The sequence below is a fragment of the Neoarius graeffei genome, chromosome 25 (assembly GCF_027579695.1).
Source record: "Neoarius graeffei isolate fNeoGra1 chromosome 25, fNeoGra1.pri, whole genome shotgun sequence".
Taxonomy (NCBI): Eukaryota; Metazoa; Chordata; class Actinopteri; order Siluriformes; family Ariidae; genus Neoarius; species Neoarius graeffei.
In genome coordinates, this window is record NC_083593.1 from 51,283,921 (window position 1) to 51,297,911 (window position 13,991).

General features: G+C 37.7%; 1 protein-coding gene across 4 annotated transcripts in view; it reads left to right on the forward strand.

Moving 5' to 3' along the window:
* The first annotated feature begins 1,727 nt into the window (after nt 1-1,727).
* Nucleotides 1,728-13,991, forward strand: part of mpx (myeloid-specific peroxidase) — a 38,779-nt gene continuing 26,515 nt past the window's right edge. For 3 of the 4 annotated variants that reach the window (XM_060909529.1, XM_060909530.1, XM_060909532.1), the window contains exons 1-3: nt 1,728-1,796; nt 2,743-2,801; nt 6,162-6,230. In XM_060909529.1, the coding sequence (XP_060765512.1) occupies nt 1,735-1,796; nt 2,743-2,801; nt 6,162-6,230 (190 nt within the window). In that variant the 5' untranslated portion in view covers nt 1,728-1,734. Of the gene's footprint in view, nt 1,797-2,742; nt 2,802-6,099; nt 6,231-13,991 lie in introns of those variants that run through there. The other variant, XM_060909533.1, reaches the window with a different exon arrangement.

Genomic DNA, 13,991 nt, shown 5'->3' on the forward strand with positions numbered 1-13,991 from the left:
ATTATGAAGTGCAAAATACAACAAAGGAGACCCCAAACTGTTGAGCAACTGAAATTGTATATCAGGCAAGAATGGGATATTTCTCTTTCAAAACTACAGCTTGTTAAAAGTAGAGGTGATGCAACAGTGGTAAACATGCCCCTGTCCCAACTTTTTTGAAATGTGTTGCTGACATCAAATTCAAAATGAGCATGTATTTTAAATAAATAAATAAATAAATAAATAAATAAATAAAATTTCTGTTTCAACATTTGATATGTGGTCTTTGTATTATTTTCAATGAAATTTTGGGTTTCCAAGATTTGCAAATTATCACATTCTGTTTTTATTTCCAGTTTACACAGCATCCCAACTTTTTTGGAACTGGGGTTGTACCTGTTTGCATTAGAAGGAAGTGATTTTTGATTAACCCAAAATAAAGATGAGCTTTTTTCGGAGGATTTTCTTGACATCTTCTTGATTCGATCGAACTACTGAAGCCATGGTCCACAAAAAGCTTACTAAGCAAGTACTTTGCCTCTTCTCAAAAGTTATCAATCAGAGAATGGGTACAAAAGTATTTCCAAAACATTAGATGCGCCATGAAGCATTGTGAAGGCCGTCATCAACACTTGGAGACAGTGACGCACCACGGTGACAGTAGGACATACAGGACATTCTTTGAAGTCTGATGAAAAGACAAGAAGAAAACTTATCAGATAGGCTGCAACAACATTATAGGTGTATCTGGGAAATACTAGTCACTTCCTACTGTACATGTGATAATCTCTTGTATTCTTCACATGTCTGGGTTATGAGGCAGGGTGGTAAGATGGATGCAATTTCTCAGGGGAAATACACAACATTTTGCCACAAACTACAGTATGTGGCAAAATGTGTTACGATCTGATGAGACCAAGGTAGAAAATTTTGGGCATAATTTTAAAAGATAGGTTTGGTACATAAACAAGACAACTGATCACCTCAAGAACACCAAATCCCTGGTGTGAAGCATGAAACAGTGTTGGCAGCATCATGCTATGGAGCTGCGTCTTTTCAGCTGGGACTGGAGCTCTAGTCAAGCTAGAGGAAATCATGGATAGCAAAGTATTAGTTAAGGGATGTGCAGACTTGTGCAACCAGGTTATTACCTTGCCCAGGATGGAGTCCACCAGGTGGTGAGGTATTGTTTTCGGTCGGGTTTCTTTGTTACCTCGTCCAGGACAGAGTCCGCCAAGGGGTGAGGTATTGTTTTTGGTTGGGTTTCTTTGTTTTTTTTTTGTTAACGATATTACGGGAAAATGGCTGGATCAATCTTCATGAAACTTTCAGGATAGATGGGCATTACACTCTAAAAAATAAAGGTGCTTCAGTGGTTCTTCAAATCTCTGGATGGTTCCATGGAGAGTCAAAACTCTGTGATGAACCATTACATTATACGAAAGGTTCTTCACATTGGAAATGGTTCTTCAGATCCTGGCATTCTCTTACCATTTGCTGGTCAATGCACATAGGCTATGTTTACACAAATCTGTCTTCACTGCTCAAACAAATGGTTTAAATGGTTCTTTAAAGAACTGTTGCATGAACGGTTCTTTGAAGCCCCGAAAAAGGTTCTTCTATGGCATCGCCCTGAAGAACCAGTACTGGCCCCATTATTTTTTAGAGTGTAGTCTCAAATAGAACCTCCAACATTTTGAGGTCCATCCGGTCAAGGTCACCAAAAAGGTCAAAAACTGAATAAGAGTTTCAGTTATGGTGACAGCGTGTGTATGTCAGTCTTGGTTCGGAGGTTTCAGTTTCGAAAACTGTAAGAGGTAAGAGTAGAATAATATAAAGTACAGACACTTGGTATATTTTACTTCTGTGATTTTTAAATTGTTCATTTTTTTTTATTATGCTTCATTTTTGTGCCTACTGCCTCATAGAGTAAATATATATGCTATAGTTATATGGGATCAGAAAACAATTTTATTTATAAGCAGTAGCCACATGTACCCACAGGGTGCCTATTTTTTTTTGTGATATCTTCCTTCATATTCTTCATAAGTGCTACTGGGCGAGGTTCGTTTTGCCTGGCAACACTTGTTACCTCCACCAACTTTGTTGGAGGAGGTTATGTTTTCGCCTCCACTTGTTTGTTTGTTCCCAATGTAACTCAAAAAGTAGTGAACGGATTTTGATTAAACTTTGTGGTAAGGTGAGCCATGGGCCAAGGAACAATTGATTAGAGTTTGATCCAAATCCAGCTATATATGTAAACATAGTAAACATCTGGATATTCGAATAAGTGGCTTGGTGGAGGTATTCACTTTACTGAGTGCCCTTCTAGTTATAAGTTTGTTCTATTTCTTTCTTTCTTTCTTTCTTTCTTTCTTTCTTTCTTTCTTTCTTTCTTTCTTTCTTTCTTTCTTTCTTAAAATGTTTCTATTTGCTTTCACTTGATGTACATTAAATATTACCAGGTAATAGAGGCAAATATACTGTATTGCTTGATCAGAGTTCATCAGTCACATATCAGATCCACCCATAAAACACAAGAGATCAAATAAATATTGCACAATATTGCAAATATACTGTATACATGATTCATGACCCATCAGGAAAATCTGCTTGGTTTTGATAAGCAATAATTCAGTTGATTAGAGAGGTCCACAGCTAAGAGGAAGAAGGAAACACATCAGTAAAAATGTTAAGAAATGCCACAGCCCACTATTGTGATGGAGATGTGCTGCTGTGTATAAAGGCCTTCTATTTCCACAGTCTCATCTCATCTCATCTTATCTCAAATCATTTCAGGAGCAAAGAATCAAGACACACAGGTGAGTTGTTACTTGTGCATAGTCTGTGTTTCAACTCTGGTTTATTTTTAATTGATTTTAATCCATTTATTCTATATTGATATGGTACATATCATACCATTGCACTATAATACATTCATATCGCACATTTGTACATACTGTAAATATCTATCATATCATTATACCATTCCATACCCTGTAATTCCTGTACATTTATATTTGTATTTTTTCATGACAAAATAAATGTAATATAAATATAAGCATAAATACAAACATTTACATTTATATAACACCTTTATTCATTTTGAAGCTTAATCTTAAAATGCTTTAGTTATAAATCATAAAAGATTAAGCAGTATATTAGTAATTAGGCATAATAATGAAATTATGAACTAAATTACTGCTATTATAAATAAAATTGTTACACATATATATATATATATATATATATATATATATATATATATATATATATATATATATATATATATATATATAATGAAAAAATAAAGTATGACACATTTTCTCAGAGAAGCATGAACAGAAAAATCCAATATTTTTTTCAAATCAGATTTGCTCTCATGAGAAATTCGTATGATTTCAGATAATCCGCGATGATGTGGTTAGATTTTGTTTAATTTACTGTAATATGAGTAAACCCTTAACCCTTATAATAATAATAATAATAATAATAATAACAGCAACAACATCATCATCTTCATCATCATAATCCTAACCTTCATATCTTTTCATGCAAATTAAATCGCTCTTTTTTGTGAGTGTGCAAATTTTAATCTTGTCACATTGCATCCATATAGTTTACATTATAAGGCTGATTTGATTCTTTGCTCAGATTAAATATTTTTGCTTTGGGAGTTAAAGTAAGCAGTATTAAGAGCCCCGTATCTATCATTAATGTAAAAGGAAACAGCTCTGCACTGAAATGACTCATGTGTACACATTTAGAATTAATAATATCACAAATATGTTTATCGTATAGCTTACACACAACATAAACAACCATCATGCATCAGATTGACTCTGAGTACAAATACAAACACACTTCTAATCCTACTCGCTTAGAAAACAAAGGGCATTATTATACCTTTAGGGATACTATGGCTTGTCACTGGGGCAGTACCCTCTTTGGTACTTATTTGTACCCTTTATATACTGATTAAGAACATATATGTACCTTTTTATCCCTAAAAAGGTACACATAGTTACCTTGAAGTCCAAGAATGAGCCCTAAGGGGAACATTAGTGTAAATTGGACCTTGGGGGACAGAACTGGACTCCTACTGTACCCCTATTTCTGACAGTGTATTCCACTACCAAGAACTGTTTTCTTTTTATCATTTTCCAAACAAGAATGATTTTTCACTTATACACCTTCAGGTCAGTGAAAATGCACAACACATTGATCATCATTATCAGACATCCAGGTAGATTCTGAATTCATTTAATCTCTCGAAAAATGGATTTGTGTCAGTTTGAAAATGCATTCATGTGAATAATAATTGTCATTCTGTATTATAATTTTTGAAAGTGATGAAATATTAAAGTCTCTTACTGGAGGACTTTGAAAGCCACTAACAGATTTGAACAGGATTAGAAATGTATTAAGATGTACAAATAAAGTAGATGTAATAATACATGGGAGAAGCCATGGCCTAATGGTTAGCAAAGCAGCTTTGAGACCAAAAGGTCGCCGGTTTGATTCGCAGGACCAGCAGGAACGGCTGAAGTGCCCTTGAGCAAGGCACCTAACCCCCAACTGCTCCCCAGGTTGCTCTGGGTATGTTGTACGTCACTCTGGATAAAAGCATTTGCTAAATGCCAGTAATGTAATATAATGTAATACAAGACATAATGGCAAACACGTACAAGCTGCAGGAACACACACGTTAAAGATCATCATGTAATCACATCTCCACTGATTAAAGGTCATAGGCAAGGGTCAGAGGTGAAACGTAGAATATCAACTTTATTGTCTAGAAGAACGACCCAAAAAGCGAATTCAATCTTTCTAGTGTCTAATTTGCACCCTAAAATTGAATAAAATGGTTAAATATACTGTTTTGCCCAATTTCCAAAGGTTTGTTTACATCTCACTTATGCGCACTTTCACCTCCAGGGGACCGTCGTCGTGACGTCATTTAAGCCAAACAGACTGGGAGCAGTTCTGTGTTTACTTGTGAACTGAGCACACGTGCACAGACTTTGGTCGTGAGAGGTTGTGTAAAATGTCTGAAAGTGATAGCGATTTTGAAGTAGGAACTCTCCCAATTGAATACCGAGAGGTGAAACCATATATGTATGAACCTATGGCCGTTGTGAAGCAATCGGTGAATGTGGCTCACTGGTTTTACCGTGCAGCCTCGGAATCAGACAGCGACTCGGCCGACTCTGATCGCAGTGACCCCGGACCTCAACAAGACTCGCACCCAAACGATTTATCCTGGTAGTTATGATAAATTCCTACTTTCGTCGTAATACTAAATAAGAGCCCTTTTGAAGAATAATTAAACCGCCCTCCCTAGTGGATATAGGTAACGATTAATTGACAGTGCGCCAGTAGGCCACATTAGCCTGCCATCCGTGGCATTATACTATTTATAGCCTACTCTAAGCGAGGAAATATCCCTTTGTCTCATTTCCACAATGATTGTACAGGATCCCTCAGGATTCTTGACTTGTCAATTGCAAACAAAAGTAAAAATGTTTACTTCCAATCTTCCCCTTTTTCGGAAAAAGCCAATCTACTCTCTCTGCCTCTTCTCCTCTCTCGGAAAAAGGTAAAAACTTCTTCCTGAACCGGTTCTGTTGTTACAGTTCACTGCACAACAATAAGGCACGCTTTTTCTTTGGAAATTCCTGAACGCGCGTCTGCACTCAAGCTGAACAGCAATGTAAGTAAACGGAAGTGGACTCAACTCAAGCTGTTTGTTTGGCTTAAATGACATCACGCGCCGAGTGGTCACGAAACTAGCCGAACAGAAATTCACCACAATCCATGCTAACTTATTTTAATTATTACTTATTAACAATACTTCTTGGGACCAGAAGAAAATTACAGAGGGTTTTTTAACATATAAAGTTTCAAATGTGCATAAAATTAAAACTGTTGCCTATGAGCTTTAAAGTGACGACATTTTGACTCTCATCTCATCTCATCTCATTATCTCTAGCCGCTTTATCCTGTTCTACAGGGTCGCAGGCAACATGCCTGTGACATTTTGACTCTCTTTTAATGTAAAAAAAAAAAATTCTACTCTGTTATTGAACTGCATTTATGTCACTTTTTTCCTCGCTACAGATCAGGAGAAGACAAATTTCATGTCCTTGTTCTGAACTGTCGTGTGTGCATCTGTGCTTCAGACATGAATCTGTTAACGTCTGTCGTGGTGCTGGGACTGTGCTGCACGCTCAGCTCTCTCACTGTATCAGGTGAGATAAACCAGGACCAATAAACATTTCAGAAACACTGAGAAGATGGATATAGATACTGATTATGCTGAGCTTCCAAAGGTTAAAGGTTCAGTGGGTTTATTTTTTCCCCAGGACTGAAATTTTTCAAATATACTTTATTGGTCCACAAATGTGGAAATTTATCTTTGGCTCCACAGGTAGTTGTTAAAAAAAACCCACACAATTAATTAATAAACATTGCATAGACACGATACAGAAGAAGCCTAGTACACAAATATGGATGTTTCATGCCTATTTTGAGTTTAGAAATGTTATCGCAGTTGGTATAAATGATTTTTTGTAGATGTTTTTGGTTGCAGTTGCAGCTCTAAAACATCTTCCTGAGGGCAATTTAATAAACTCTCTGAACAGGGGATGCATACAGTCAGACACAATTTGTTGGGCTTTTTGTTTGACCTGTGTCTCATAGCTATGACCCAGCTGTTTCTGGCCTCTTCCAATAATTTTACTTGCCATGCTAACAATTCTTGTTATTCTATTCCTGTTCTTAGCCCCAAGGTTCCCATACCATGTATGCATATTAAAAGTCAAAACACTTTCCACAAGGCTTCTGTATACTGTCTCTCGAATGGACTTGCTAACCCCATATGAATCTAACTTCCTGATTAGATACATTCGTTGCATTGCTTTTTTAAAAATATACTCAGTGTTCACTGTCAAACTTAAAGTGCAATCAAAGAAATTTACAAATCAAATTTACTTATAATTTCAGCAAACCAATGTGGAAATGTTGTTTTATTCATTATTTAAACTCGATTAAGGCTTTATGCAAAGATCATGTTGTGTAAGGTGGCAGTTGAACAAATGCTGTGATAAAAACAGTGCCTAAAGATGTCAAAATCCTTACCAAGTACATGCGATTTCATCATGCAGTGAAAAGAGACTCACGAAAAGGAACATTAGTCTAATCAGTTGTTAATGTCGGAATTTTTTTTTTTTGGTGGTGATGGGGGGGAACCAGACTTCAAAATGCAAACCTTTACTTCTGGTTCTGTTCCATGCAAAAGAGGAATATACATTCACTGACTTCCTTCTGTCGCATTCAAGATTTCCATATATGGGCCAAAAGACTCAGCTACATTTCCATTTATGGGCTTAAAAACTTGCATATACAGTATATACAGTGGTGCTTGAAAGTTTGTGAACCCTTTAGAATTTTCTGTATTTCTGCATAAATATGACCTAAAACATAATCAGATTTTCACACAAGTCCTAAAAGTAGATAAAGAGAACCCAGTTAAACAAATGAGAAAAAAAATATTATACTTGGTCATTTATTTATTGAGGAAAATGATCCAATATTATATGAGCCAATGTGAGAGAGGCCTTCAGTTGCTTAGAAATTACCCTGGGGTCCTTTGTGACCTTGCCGACTATTGCATGCCTTGCTTTTGGAGTGATCTTTGTTGGTCGACCACTCCTGGGGAGGGGAACAATGGTCTTGAATTTCCTCCATTTGTACACAATCTGTCTGACTGTGGATTGGTGGAGTCCAAACTCTTTAGAGATAGTTTTGTAACCTTTTCCAGCCTGATGAGCATCAACAACACTTTTTCTGAGGTCCTCAGATATCTCCTTTGTTCGTGCCATGATACACTTCCACAAACGTGTTGTGAAGATCAGACTTTGATAGATCCCTGTTCTTTAAATAAAACAGGGTGCCCACTCACACCTGATTGTCATCCCATTGATTGAAAACAGACTGACTCTAATTTCACCTTCAAAGTAACTGCTAATCCTAGAGGTTCACATACTTTTGCCACTCACAGATATGCAATATTGGATCATTTTCCTCAATAAATAAATGAGCAAGTATAATATTTTTGTCTCATTTGTTTAACTGGGGTCTCTTTATCTACTTTTAGGACTTGTGTGAAAATCTGATGATGTTTTAGGTCATATTTATGCAGAAATATAGAAAATTCTAAAGGGTTCACAAACTTTCAAGCACCACTGTATCAACCACGAGTGAAAATGCTTCTGTTTTCATTCTTTTCTAATCCAAGAAAACAGCTTTCATTGCACATTATACTACTGACAACCACCTGAGAGAATCTTTTTTTTTTAACATTTTAATATTTACATGAATTTCTAGTATTTGGTTTGGTTGAGGGTTATTTAGCAAAAAGGTCTTTTAGCACAAGCTCCAAGAACACGTAATCTTTATTATGAATATTTACTGATCATGCTTAAAGATGTTTGATGGATTTTTTTATGAAAGTTGCCAAGATCCCGATCGAAAACGAGCAAGTGTATTTCCCCACTCCATCATTTTGAAACCACCATGTTTGATGTAGCCTGTATGTTAGTCACCAGTCCTCCTCCAAATTATTTAACACAGCACGTACCCTGACAGAGTACACCACTACAACCAAGTTTGTTTTGTCTTTATTAAAATGCTAAGCTTAAATTATATCATATTTATCCCCCGCCCAAATGAAGTTTGGCAGGAGATATAGAAACGGGTTCCGACCAGCTGTCCAGTCACGTTTTCGTTTCCGGGCTATACCGTATATGAAGAGCTCTTTTCCAAAACGCGATAAATGCCAAATAAAAAAAAAAAAATGAGTTCGTCGCACTATTCTGCTGTGTGCTGAGCCTATTCACTGCTCCATTAATGTTTCATGCCAAATCGCTATATTTTTATAGCGTGTTTATATGTGCTGCAAATTGTAGTTTCTCTCCAAAATGTGATAGGCGCTACACCTGTTTTTTGGCTGAGTGCGACATTTCCTCTAGATCAATCAGAGTTCGGTCAGCGTGACCAAGAGAGAGAAGCAGATAGAATCCACATCATTCATTTTGCATCTTCGCAGAGCTCGAGTGTTCTATGACCTTTTAGGCAGAGTTGCTAAAGATTATGTAACAGTCTGCTTTGATATGATGCAAAACTTGATTCTTCCAAAAACTCCAGTAGGACAGGCTTATTACTCACGTCAGCTGTATCTGTACTTATTTGGTGTTGTTAGACAGGTTTAAGATTTAAGAATGAATTTAAGATTGAGCACTAAGGTCATTTGGATGTGTGTTATTTTTAAGTTATTTGTTTTATGTAGCAGGTAATGGTGCTACTTTTACAGGTTCAACACTTTACTGAAAAACTTGACTATTGAATGTATTTTTATCAATGTTGATTATTGTTATTTAATTAGTGGTTTTGTCATGCTATTTAAGGTGTCACTTTGAATGGATTGCATTTAAAAAATTTAACTAACTGGCCATTTGTTATTTAGTTAGTTGTTTTCTGTGGTGGACAGCCTTAAAAAGTAAGTCTCGTCTCGTTTTCTTCCGCTTATCCGGGGCCGGGTCGCGGAGGCAGCAGTCTGAGCATGGAAGCCCAAACTTCCCTTTCCCCAGACACCTCTGCCAGCTCCTCAGGAAGAACACCGAGGCGTTCCCAGGCCAGCCGAGAGACATAGTCCCTCCAGCGTGTCCTGGGTCTTCCCTGGGGCCTCCTCCCAGGGAGACATGCCTGGAACACCTCCCCAGGGAGGCATCCAGGAGGCATCCGAAAGAGATGCCCGAGCCACCTCAGCTGATTCCTCTCGATGTGGAGGAGCAGCGGCTCTACTCCGAGCTCCTCCCGAGTGACTGTGCTTCTCACCCTATCTCTAAGAGAGCGCCCAGCCACCCTGCGAAAGAAACTCATTTCGGCTGCTTGTATCCGTGATCTTGTTCTTTCGGTCATTACCCAAAGCTCATGACCATAGGTGAGAATCGGAACGTAGATCGACCGGTAAATTGAGAGCTTTGCCTTTTGGCTCAGCTCCTTCTTCACCATGATGGACCGGTAAAGCGACTGCATCACTGCGGAGGCCGCACCGATCCGCCTGTCGATCTCACGCTCTATCCTTCCCTCACTCGTGAACAAAATCCCAAGATACTTAAACTCCTCCACTTGAGGCAGGACTTCTCCACCAACCTGGAGAGGGCAAGCCACCCTTATCCGGTCGAGAACCATGGCCTCGGACTTGGAGGTGCTAATTCTCATCCCAACCGCTTCACACTCGACTGCAAACCGCCCCAGTGCATGCTGAAGGTCCTGGTTTGAAGAAGCCAACAGGACAACATCATCCGCAAAAAGCAGAGATGAAATCCTGTGGTTCCCAAACAGGATTCCTTCCGGCCCCTGGCTGTGCCTAGAAATTCTGTCCATAAAAATTATGAACAGAACTGGTGACAAAGGGCAGCCCTGCCGGAGTCCAACATGCACTGGGAACAGGTCTGACTTACTGCTGGCAATGCGAGCCAAGAAGACTCCAAGAAGGCCGGATACTCTATACTGCTATTCGGCCCGTAGGCACAAACAACAGCAAGAGCCCTCTCCCCAATCCGAAGGTGCAGAGAGGCGACCCTCTCGTTCACTGAGGTAAACTCCAACACATGGTGGCTGAGCTGGGGAGCTATAAGCAAGCCCACACCAGCCCGCCGCCGTTCACCATGGGCGACTCCAGAGAATTGGAGAATCCAGCCCCTCTCGAGGAGCTGGGTTCTGGAGCCCAAGCTGTGCGTGGAGGTAAGCCCGACTATCTCTAGCCGGTACCTCTCAACCTCCCGCACAAGCTCAGGCTCTTTCCCCCCCAGCGAAGTGACATTCCATGTCCCAACAGCTAGCCGCTGTGTCCGGGGATCAGGTCGTCGAGGCCCCTGCCTTTGACTGCCGCCCAATCCACACTGCACCAGCCCCTTACGGCTACCTCTGTGGGTGGTGAACCCACAGGAGATCGGGCCCACGTCACCACTTCGGGCTGAGCCCGGCCGGGCCCCGTGGGCAAAGGCCTGGCCACCAAGCGCTCGCATACGAGCCCCAACCCCATGCCTGGCTCCAGGGTGGGGCCCCGGCTGCGCCATACCGGGCGATGTCATGGTCCTTGATTGATTATTCTTCATAAGGGGTTTTGATGAACTGCTCTTGGTCTGGCCTGTCACCTAGGACCTGTCTGCCTTGGGAGACCCTAACAGGGGCGTAATGCCCCCGACAACATAGCTCCTAGGATCATTCAAGCACACAAACCCCTCTACCACAATAAGGTGGCAGTTCTAGGAGGGGATAAGGTGGCAGTTCTAGGAGGCGTTAACGTAAGATTAAAACGTAAGATTAAACATAAATGAATGAATGTTATTGAAGTGTTTATATAATTTATTTGATTTTATTATAAATTGTATGATGAAAGTTCCTGATATTATATATCTACAGCATGTTCTCTTGTTTTAAAAACAGAAAGACAGAAAAAATGAGTGGATTTATAGTGTTTTGAAAATATATAATAAACTTTGGATTTATAATCAATAACATTGTTGTTAGATTTGTCAATTATTGTTGAAAATGTTCAGACTAAACCAGCTATCTATTATAACAGGATAAATTAAATATTTGCAAAATTTATGGGTCTGGGTAAATAAATGTCATTTTTCTGAAAACAATCAAAATGGAGTTATAGCATTTTGGAAAAGAGCTCTACATATTTAAAACTACTGAAGATATCTTCATGAAACTTTGTATACATATCAAGCAACATGTGAACTGGTGCCTTTTGCTATTTTGGATTTTTGAAAAAAAATTTTTTTTTCAAATTTTTACATAAAAAATAGATTTTGACTTAATTTCTAAGAGCAACATTCGTTTCTGGAGCATATATCCAAAACTATTCATGATACAGATTTGAAACTTGGTATACATATTAACAAGGTGATATAGATGTGCCTTTTCATACTAAGAAATTTGAGAAATTTTTATTTTTATTGTATCCATGGAAACAATTTCAGACTTAGTCTCTCAGGTTAGTCTTAGGGGTAGGTTTTGTTTTCGGAGCAGAACTTAAACTATGAGTGGTATAGTCTTGAAAGTTGGTATATGTGTTGATTAAGTAATGTATATGTGCCTTTTGATACTAAGAAATGGGAGAAATTTTAATTTTTAGCTCACCTGGACCAAAGGTCCGGTGGGCTTATGTCACGGACTGCTGAGATCAGTGTAAAGAGGTTGAGTTGGTTTCCTGCAGCAGAACTTGAAAAATGCGACAAATAATATCTTGAAACTTGGTATATAGTTGGTATATAGGGCAGGGGATATAGATGACTCTGTCTTCTTGTTATTATTTACAATTTGCTAATTTGCTGAAGAATGAAAAGTCAAGCGAAATTTACAACATGATAAGAGTTTAAAGAAAGCTTTTTGTTTGTTCTTTTTTTTTACAAAAGGAAAAAAGGTCGAAAGAAAACATAATCCCCTGGTTAATTAATTTGGCAAATGTGTAATTATTGACAGTCAGTTAAATTTGTGATATGATCAGAAGTGACTGAAGTTATCTATGGAGGTGCCCACAATTCAAGGTTTGTTATGGCTTAAGTACAAATATCCAAAGACACCAAAGAATCAGATTTTCAGTCCATGTTTCAGGGCTTCCAGTCCCTAAGCAATCATAATAAACCACTTCCTATATCAAGATGAGTATTTATTATTATTATTATTATTATTATTATTATTATTATTATTATTATTATTATTGTGACCATAATCCAGAGTTGTGCTAAAAAACAGAGTTGTGCTAAGATACTTTAGAACTTGTGCTAAAAGACTTTTGTGCTAAATAACCAGATACCTTTGGTTCATCCTCTTTTTGCTTTAATAGATAGATAATTAATTGATTGATTGATTGATTGATTGATTGATTGATTGATTGATTGATTGATTGATTGATTGATTTACTTTATTGATCCCAAGCTGGAAAATGATGTTACACCAACAAGTTATCAGACATGCGAAAAGAAAAAAAATACACACAGTACAACATAAAATAGAATTTTCTAAATTTTATTTTAGGTTGTACAGTGTGTCTTTTGCTTTCATGACAGTGTACATTCGAGCTGCATGGACTCCACAAGTTTGTACAAAACCTTATGATCCATTTTAGATCAAATCCGTTGGAGTGCCGTCTGAACAGATTCAACAATAGAAGAGATAAGAGATGAGGAAAACCTGACCTTTTGTACAAAGCAGTTAACATGGTCAATATCACACATTTACTTCAATTTAAATAGGGATTTAGAAATAATATTAAATATTCAAGATATTCAACATTTACTTTCTTTGTTTAAAATATTTCATAATTCTAAAACTGTCTGTTTATTAAATCTGGTAATCACAGTTTTTCTATATACCGGTATAAGACAAAGACTGGGATATATGACAAGTGTTTCCCATATATGGAAATCTTCAATGAGACAAAAATATGGTTCATATCCATATATATATATATATATATATATATATATATATATATATATATATATATATATAAAATTGACCCAAGTGTTTTACTGGGAAATACACCACTTGTATTTTTCATCCGGGACATGGAGAACCAAAACCGTGACATAAATCTCTATATGTCACTCATGAGGAAATCGATGAATTGTTTTGATAAATCTGGGTACTTTTTCTTTGTGAATATGCCGATACAATAAAAAGAAAATCACACGTTGGCTTGAAGGTATGAAGTTTATCTTCTTGTGTTGAAAAACTCGCATTTTTCATACGAAATACAACACGGATCTGAGTGACATATTTAAATAATATTGGCTGGCTTTTTTCCGTGGTATATCAGATATATTCCATTCAGCTAGCACGATATTGAATGAGTCGAAGACGAGTAGCTGAAAGGAATATCTGATATACCACAAAAAAAAGCCAGCCAATATTATTATTATTATTATTAT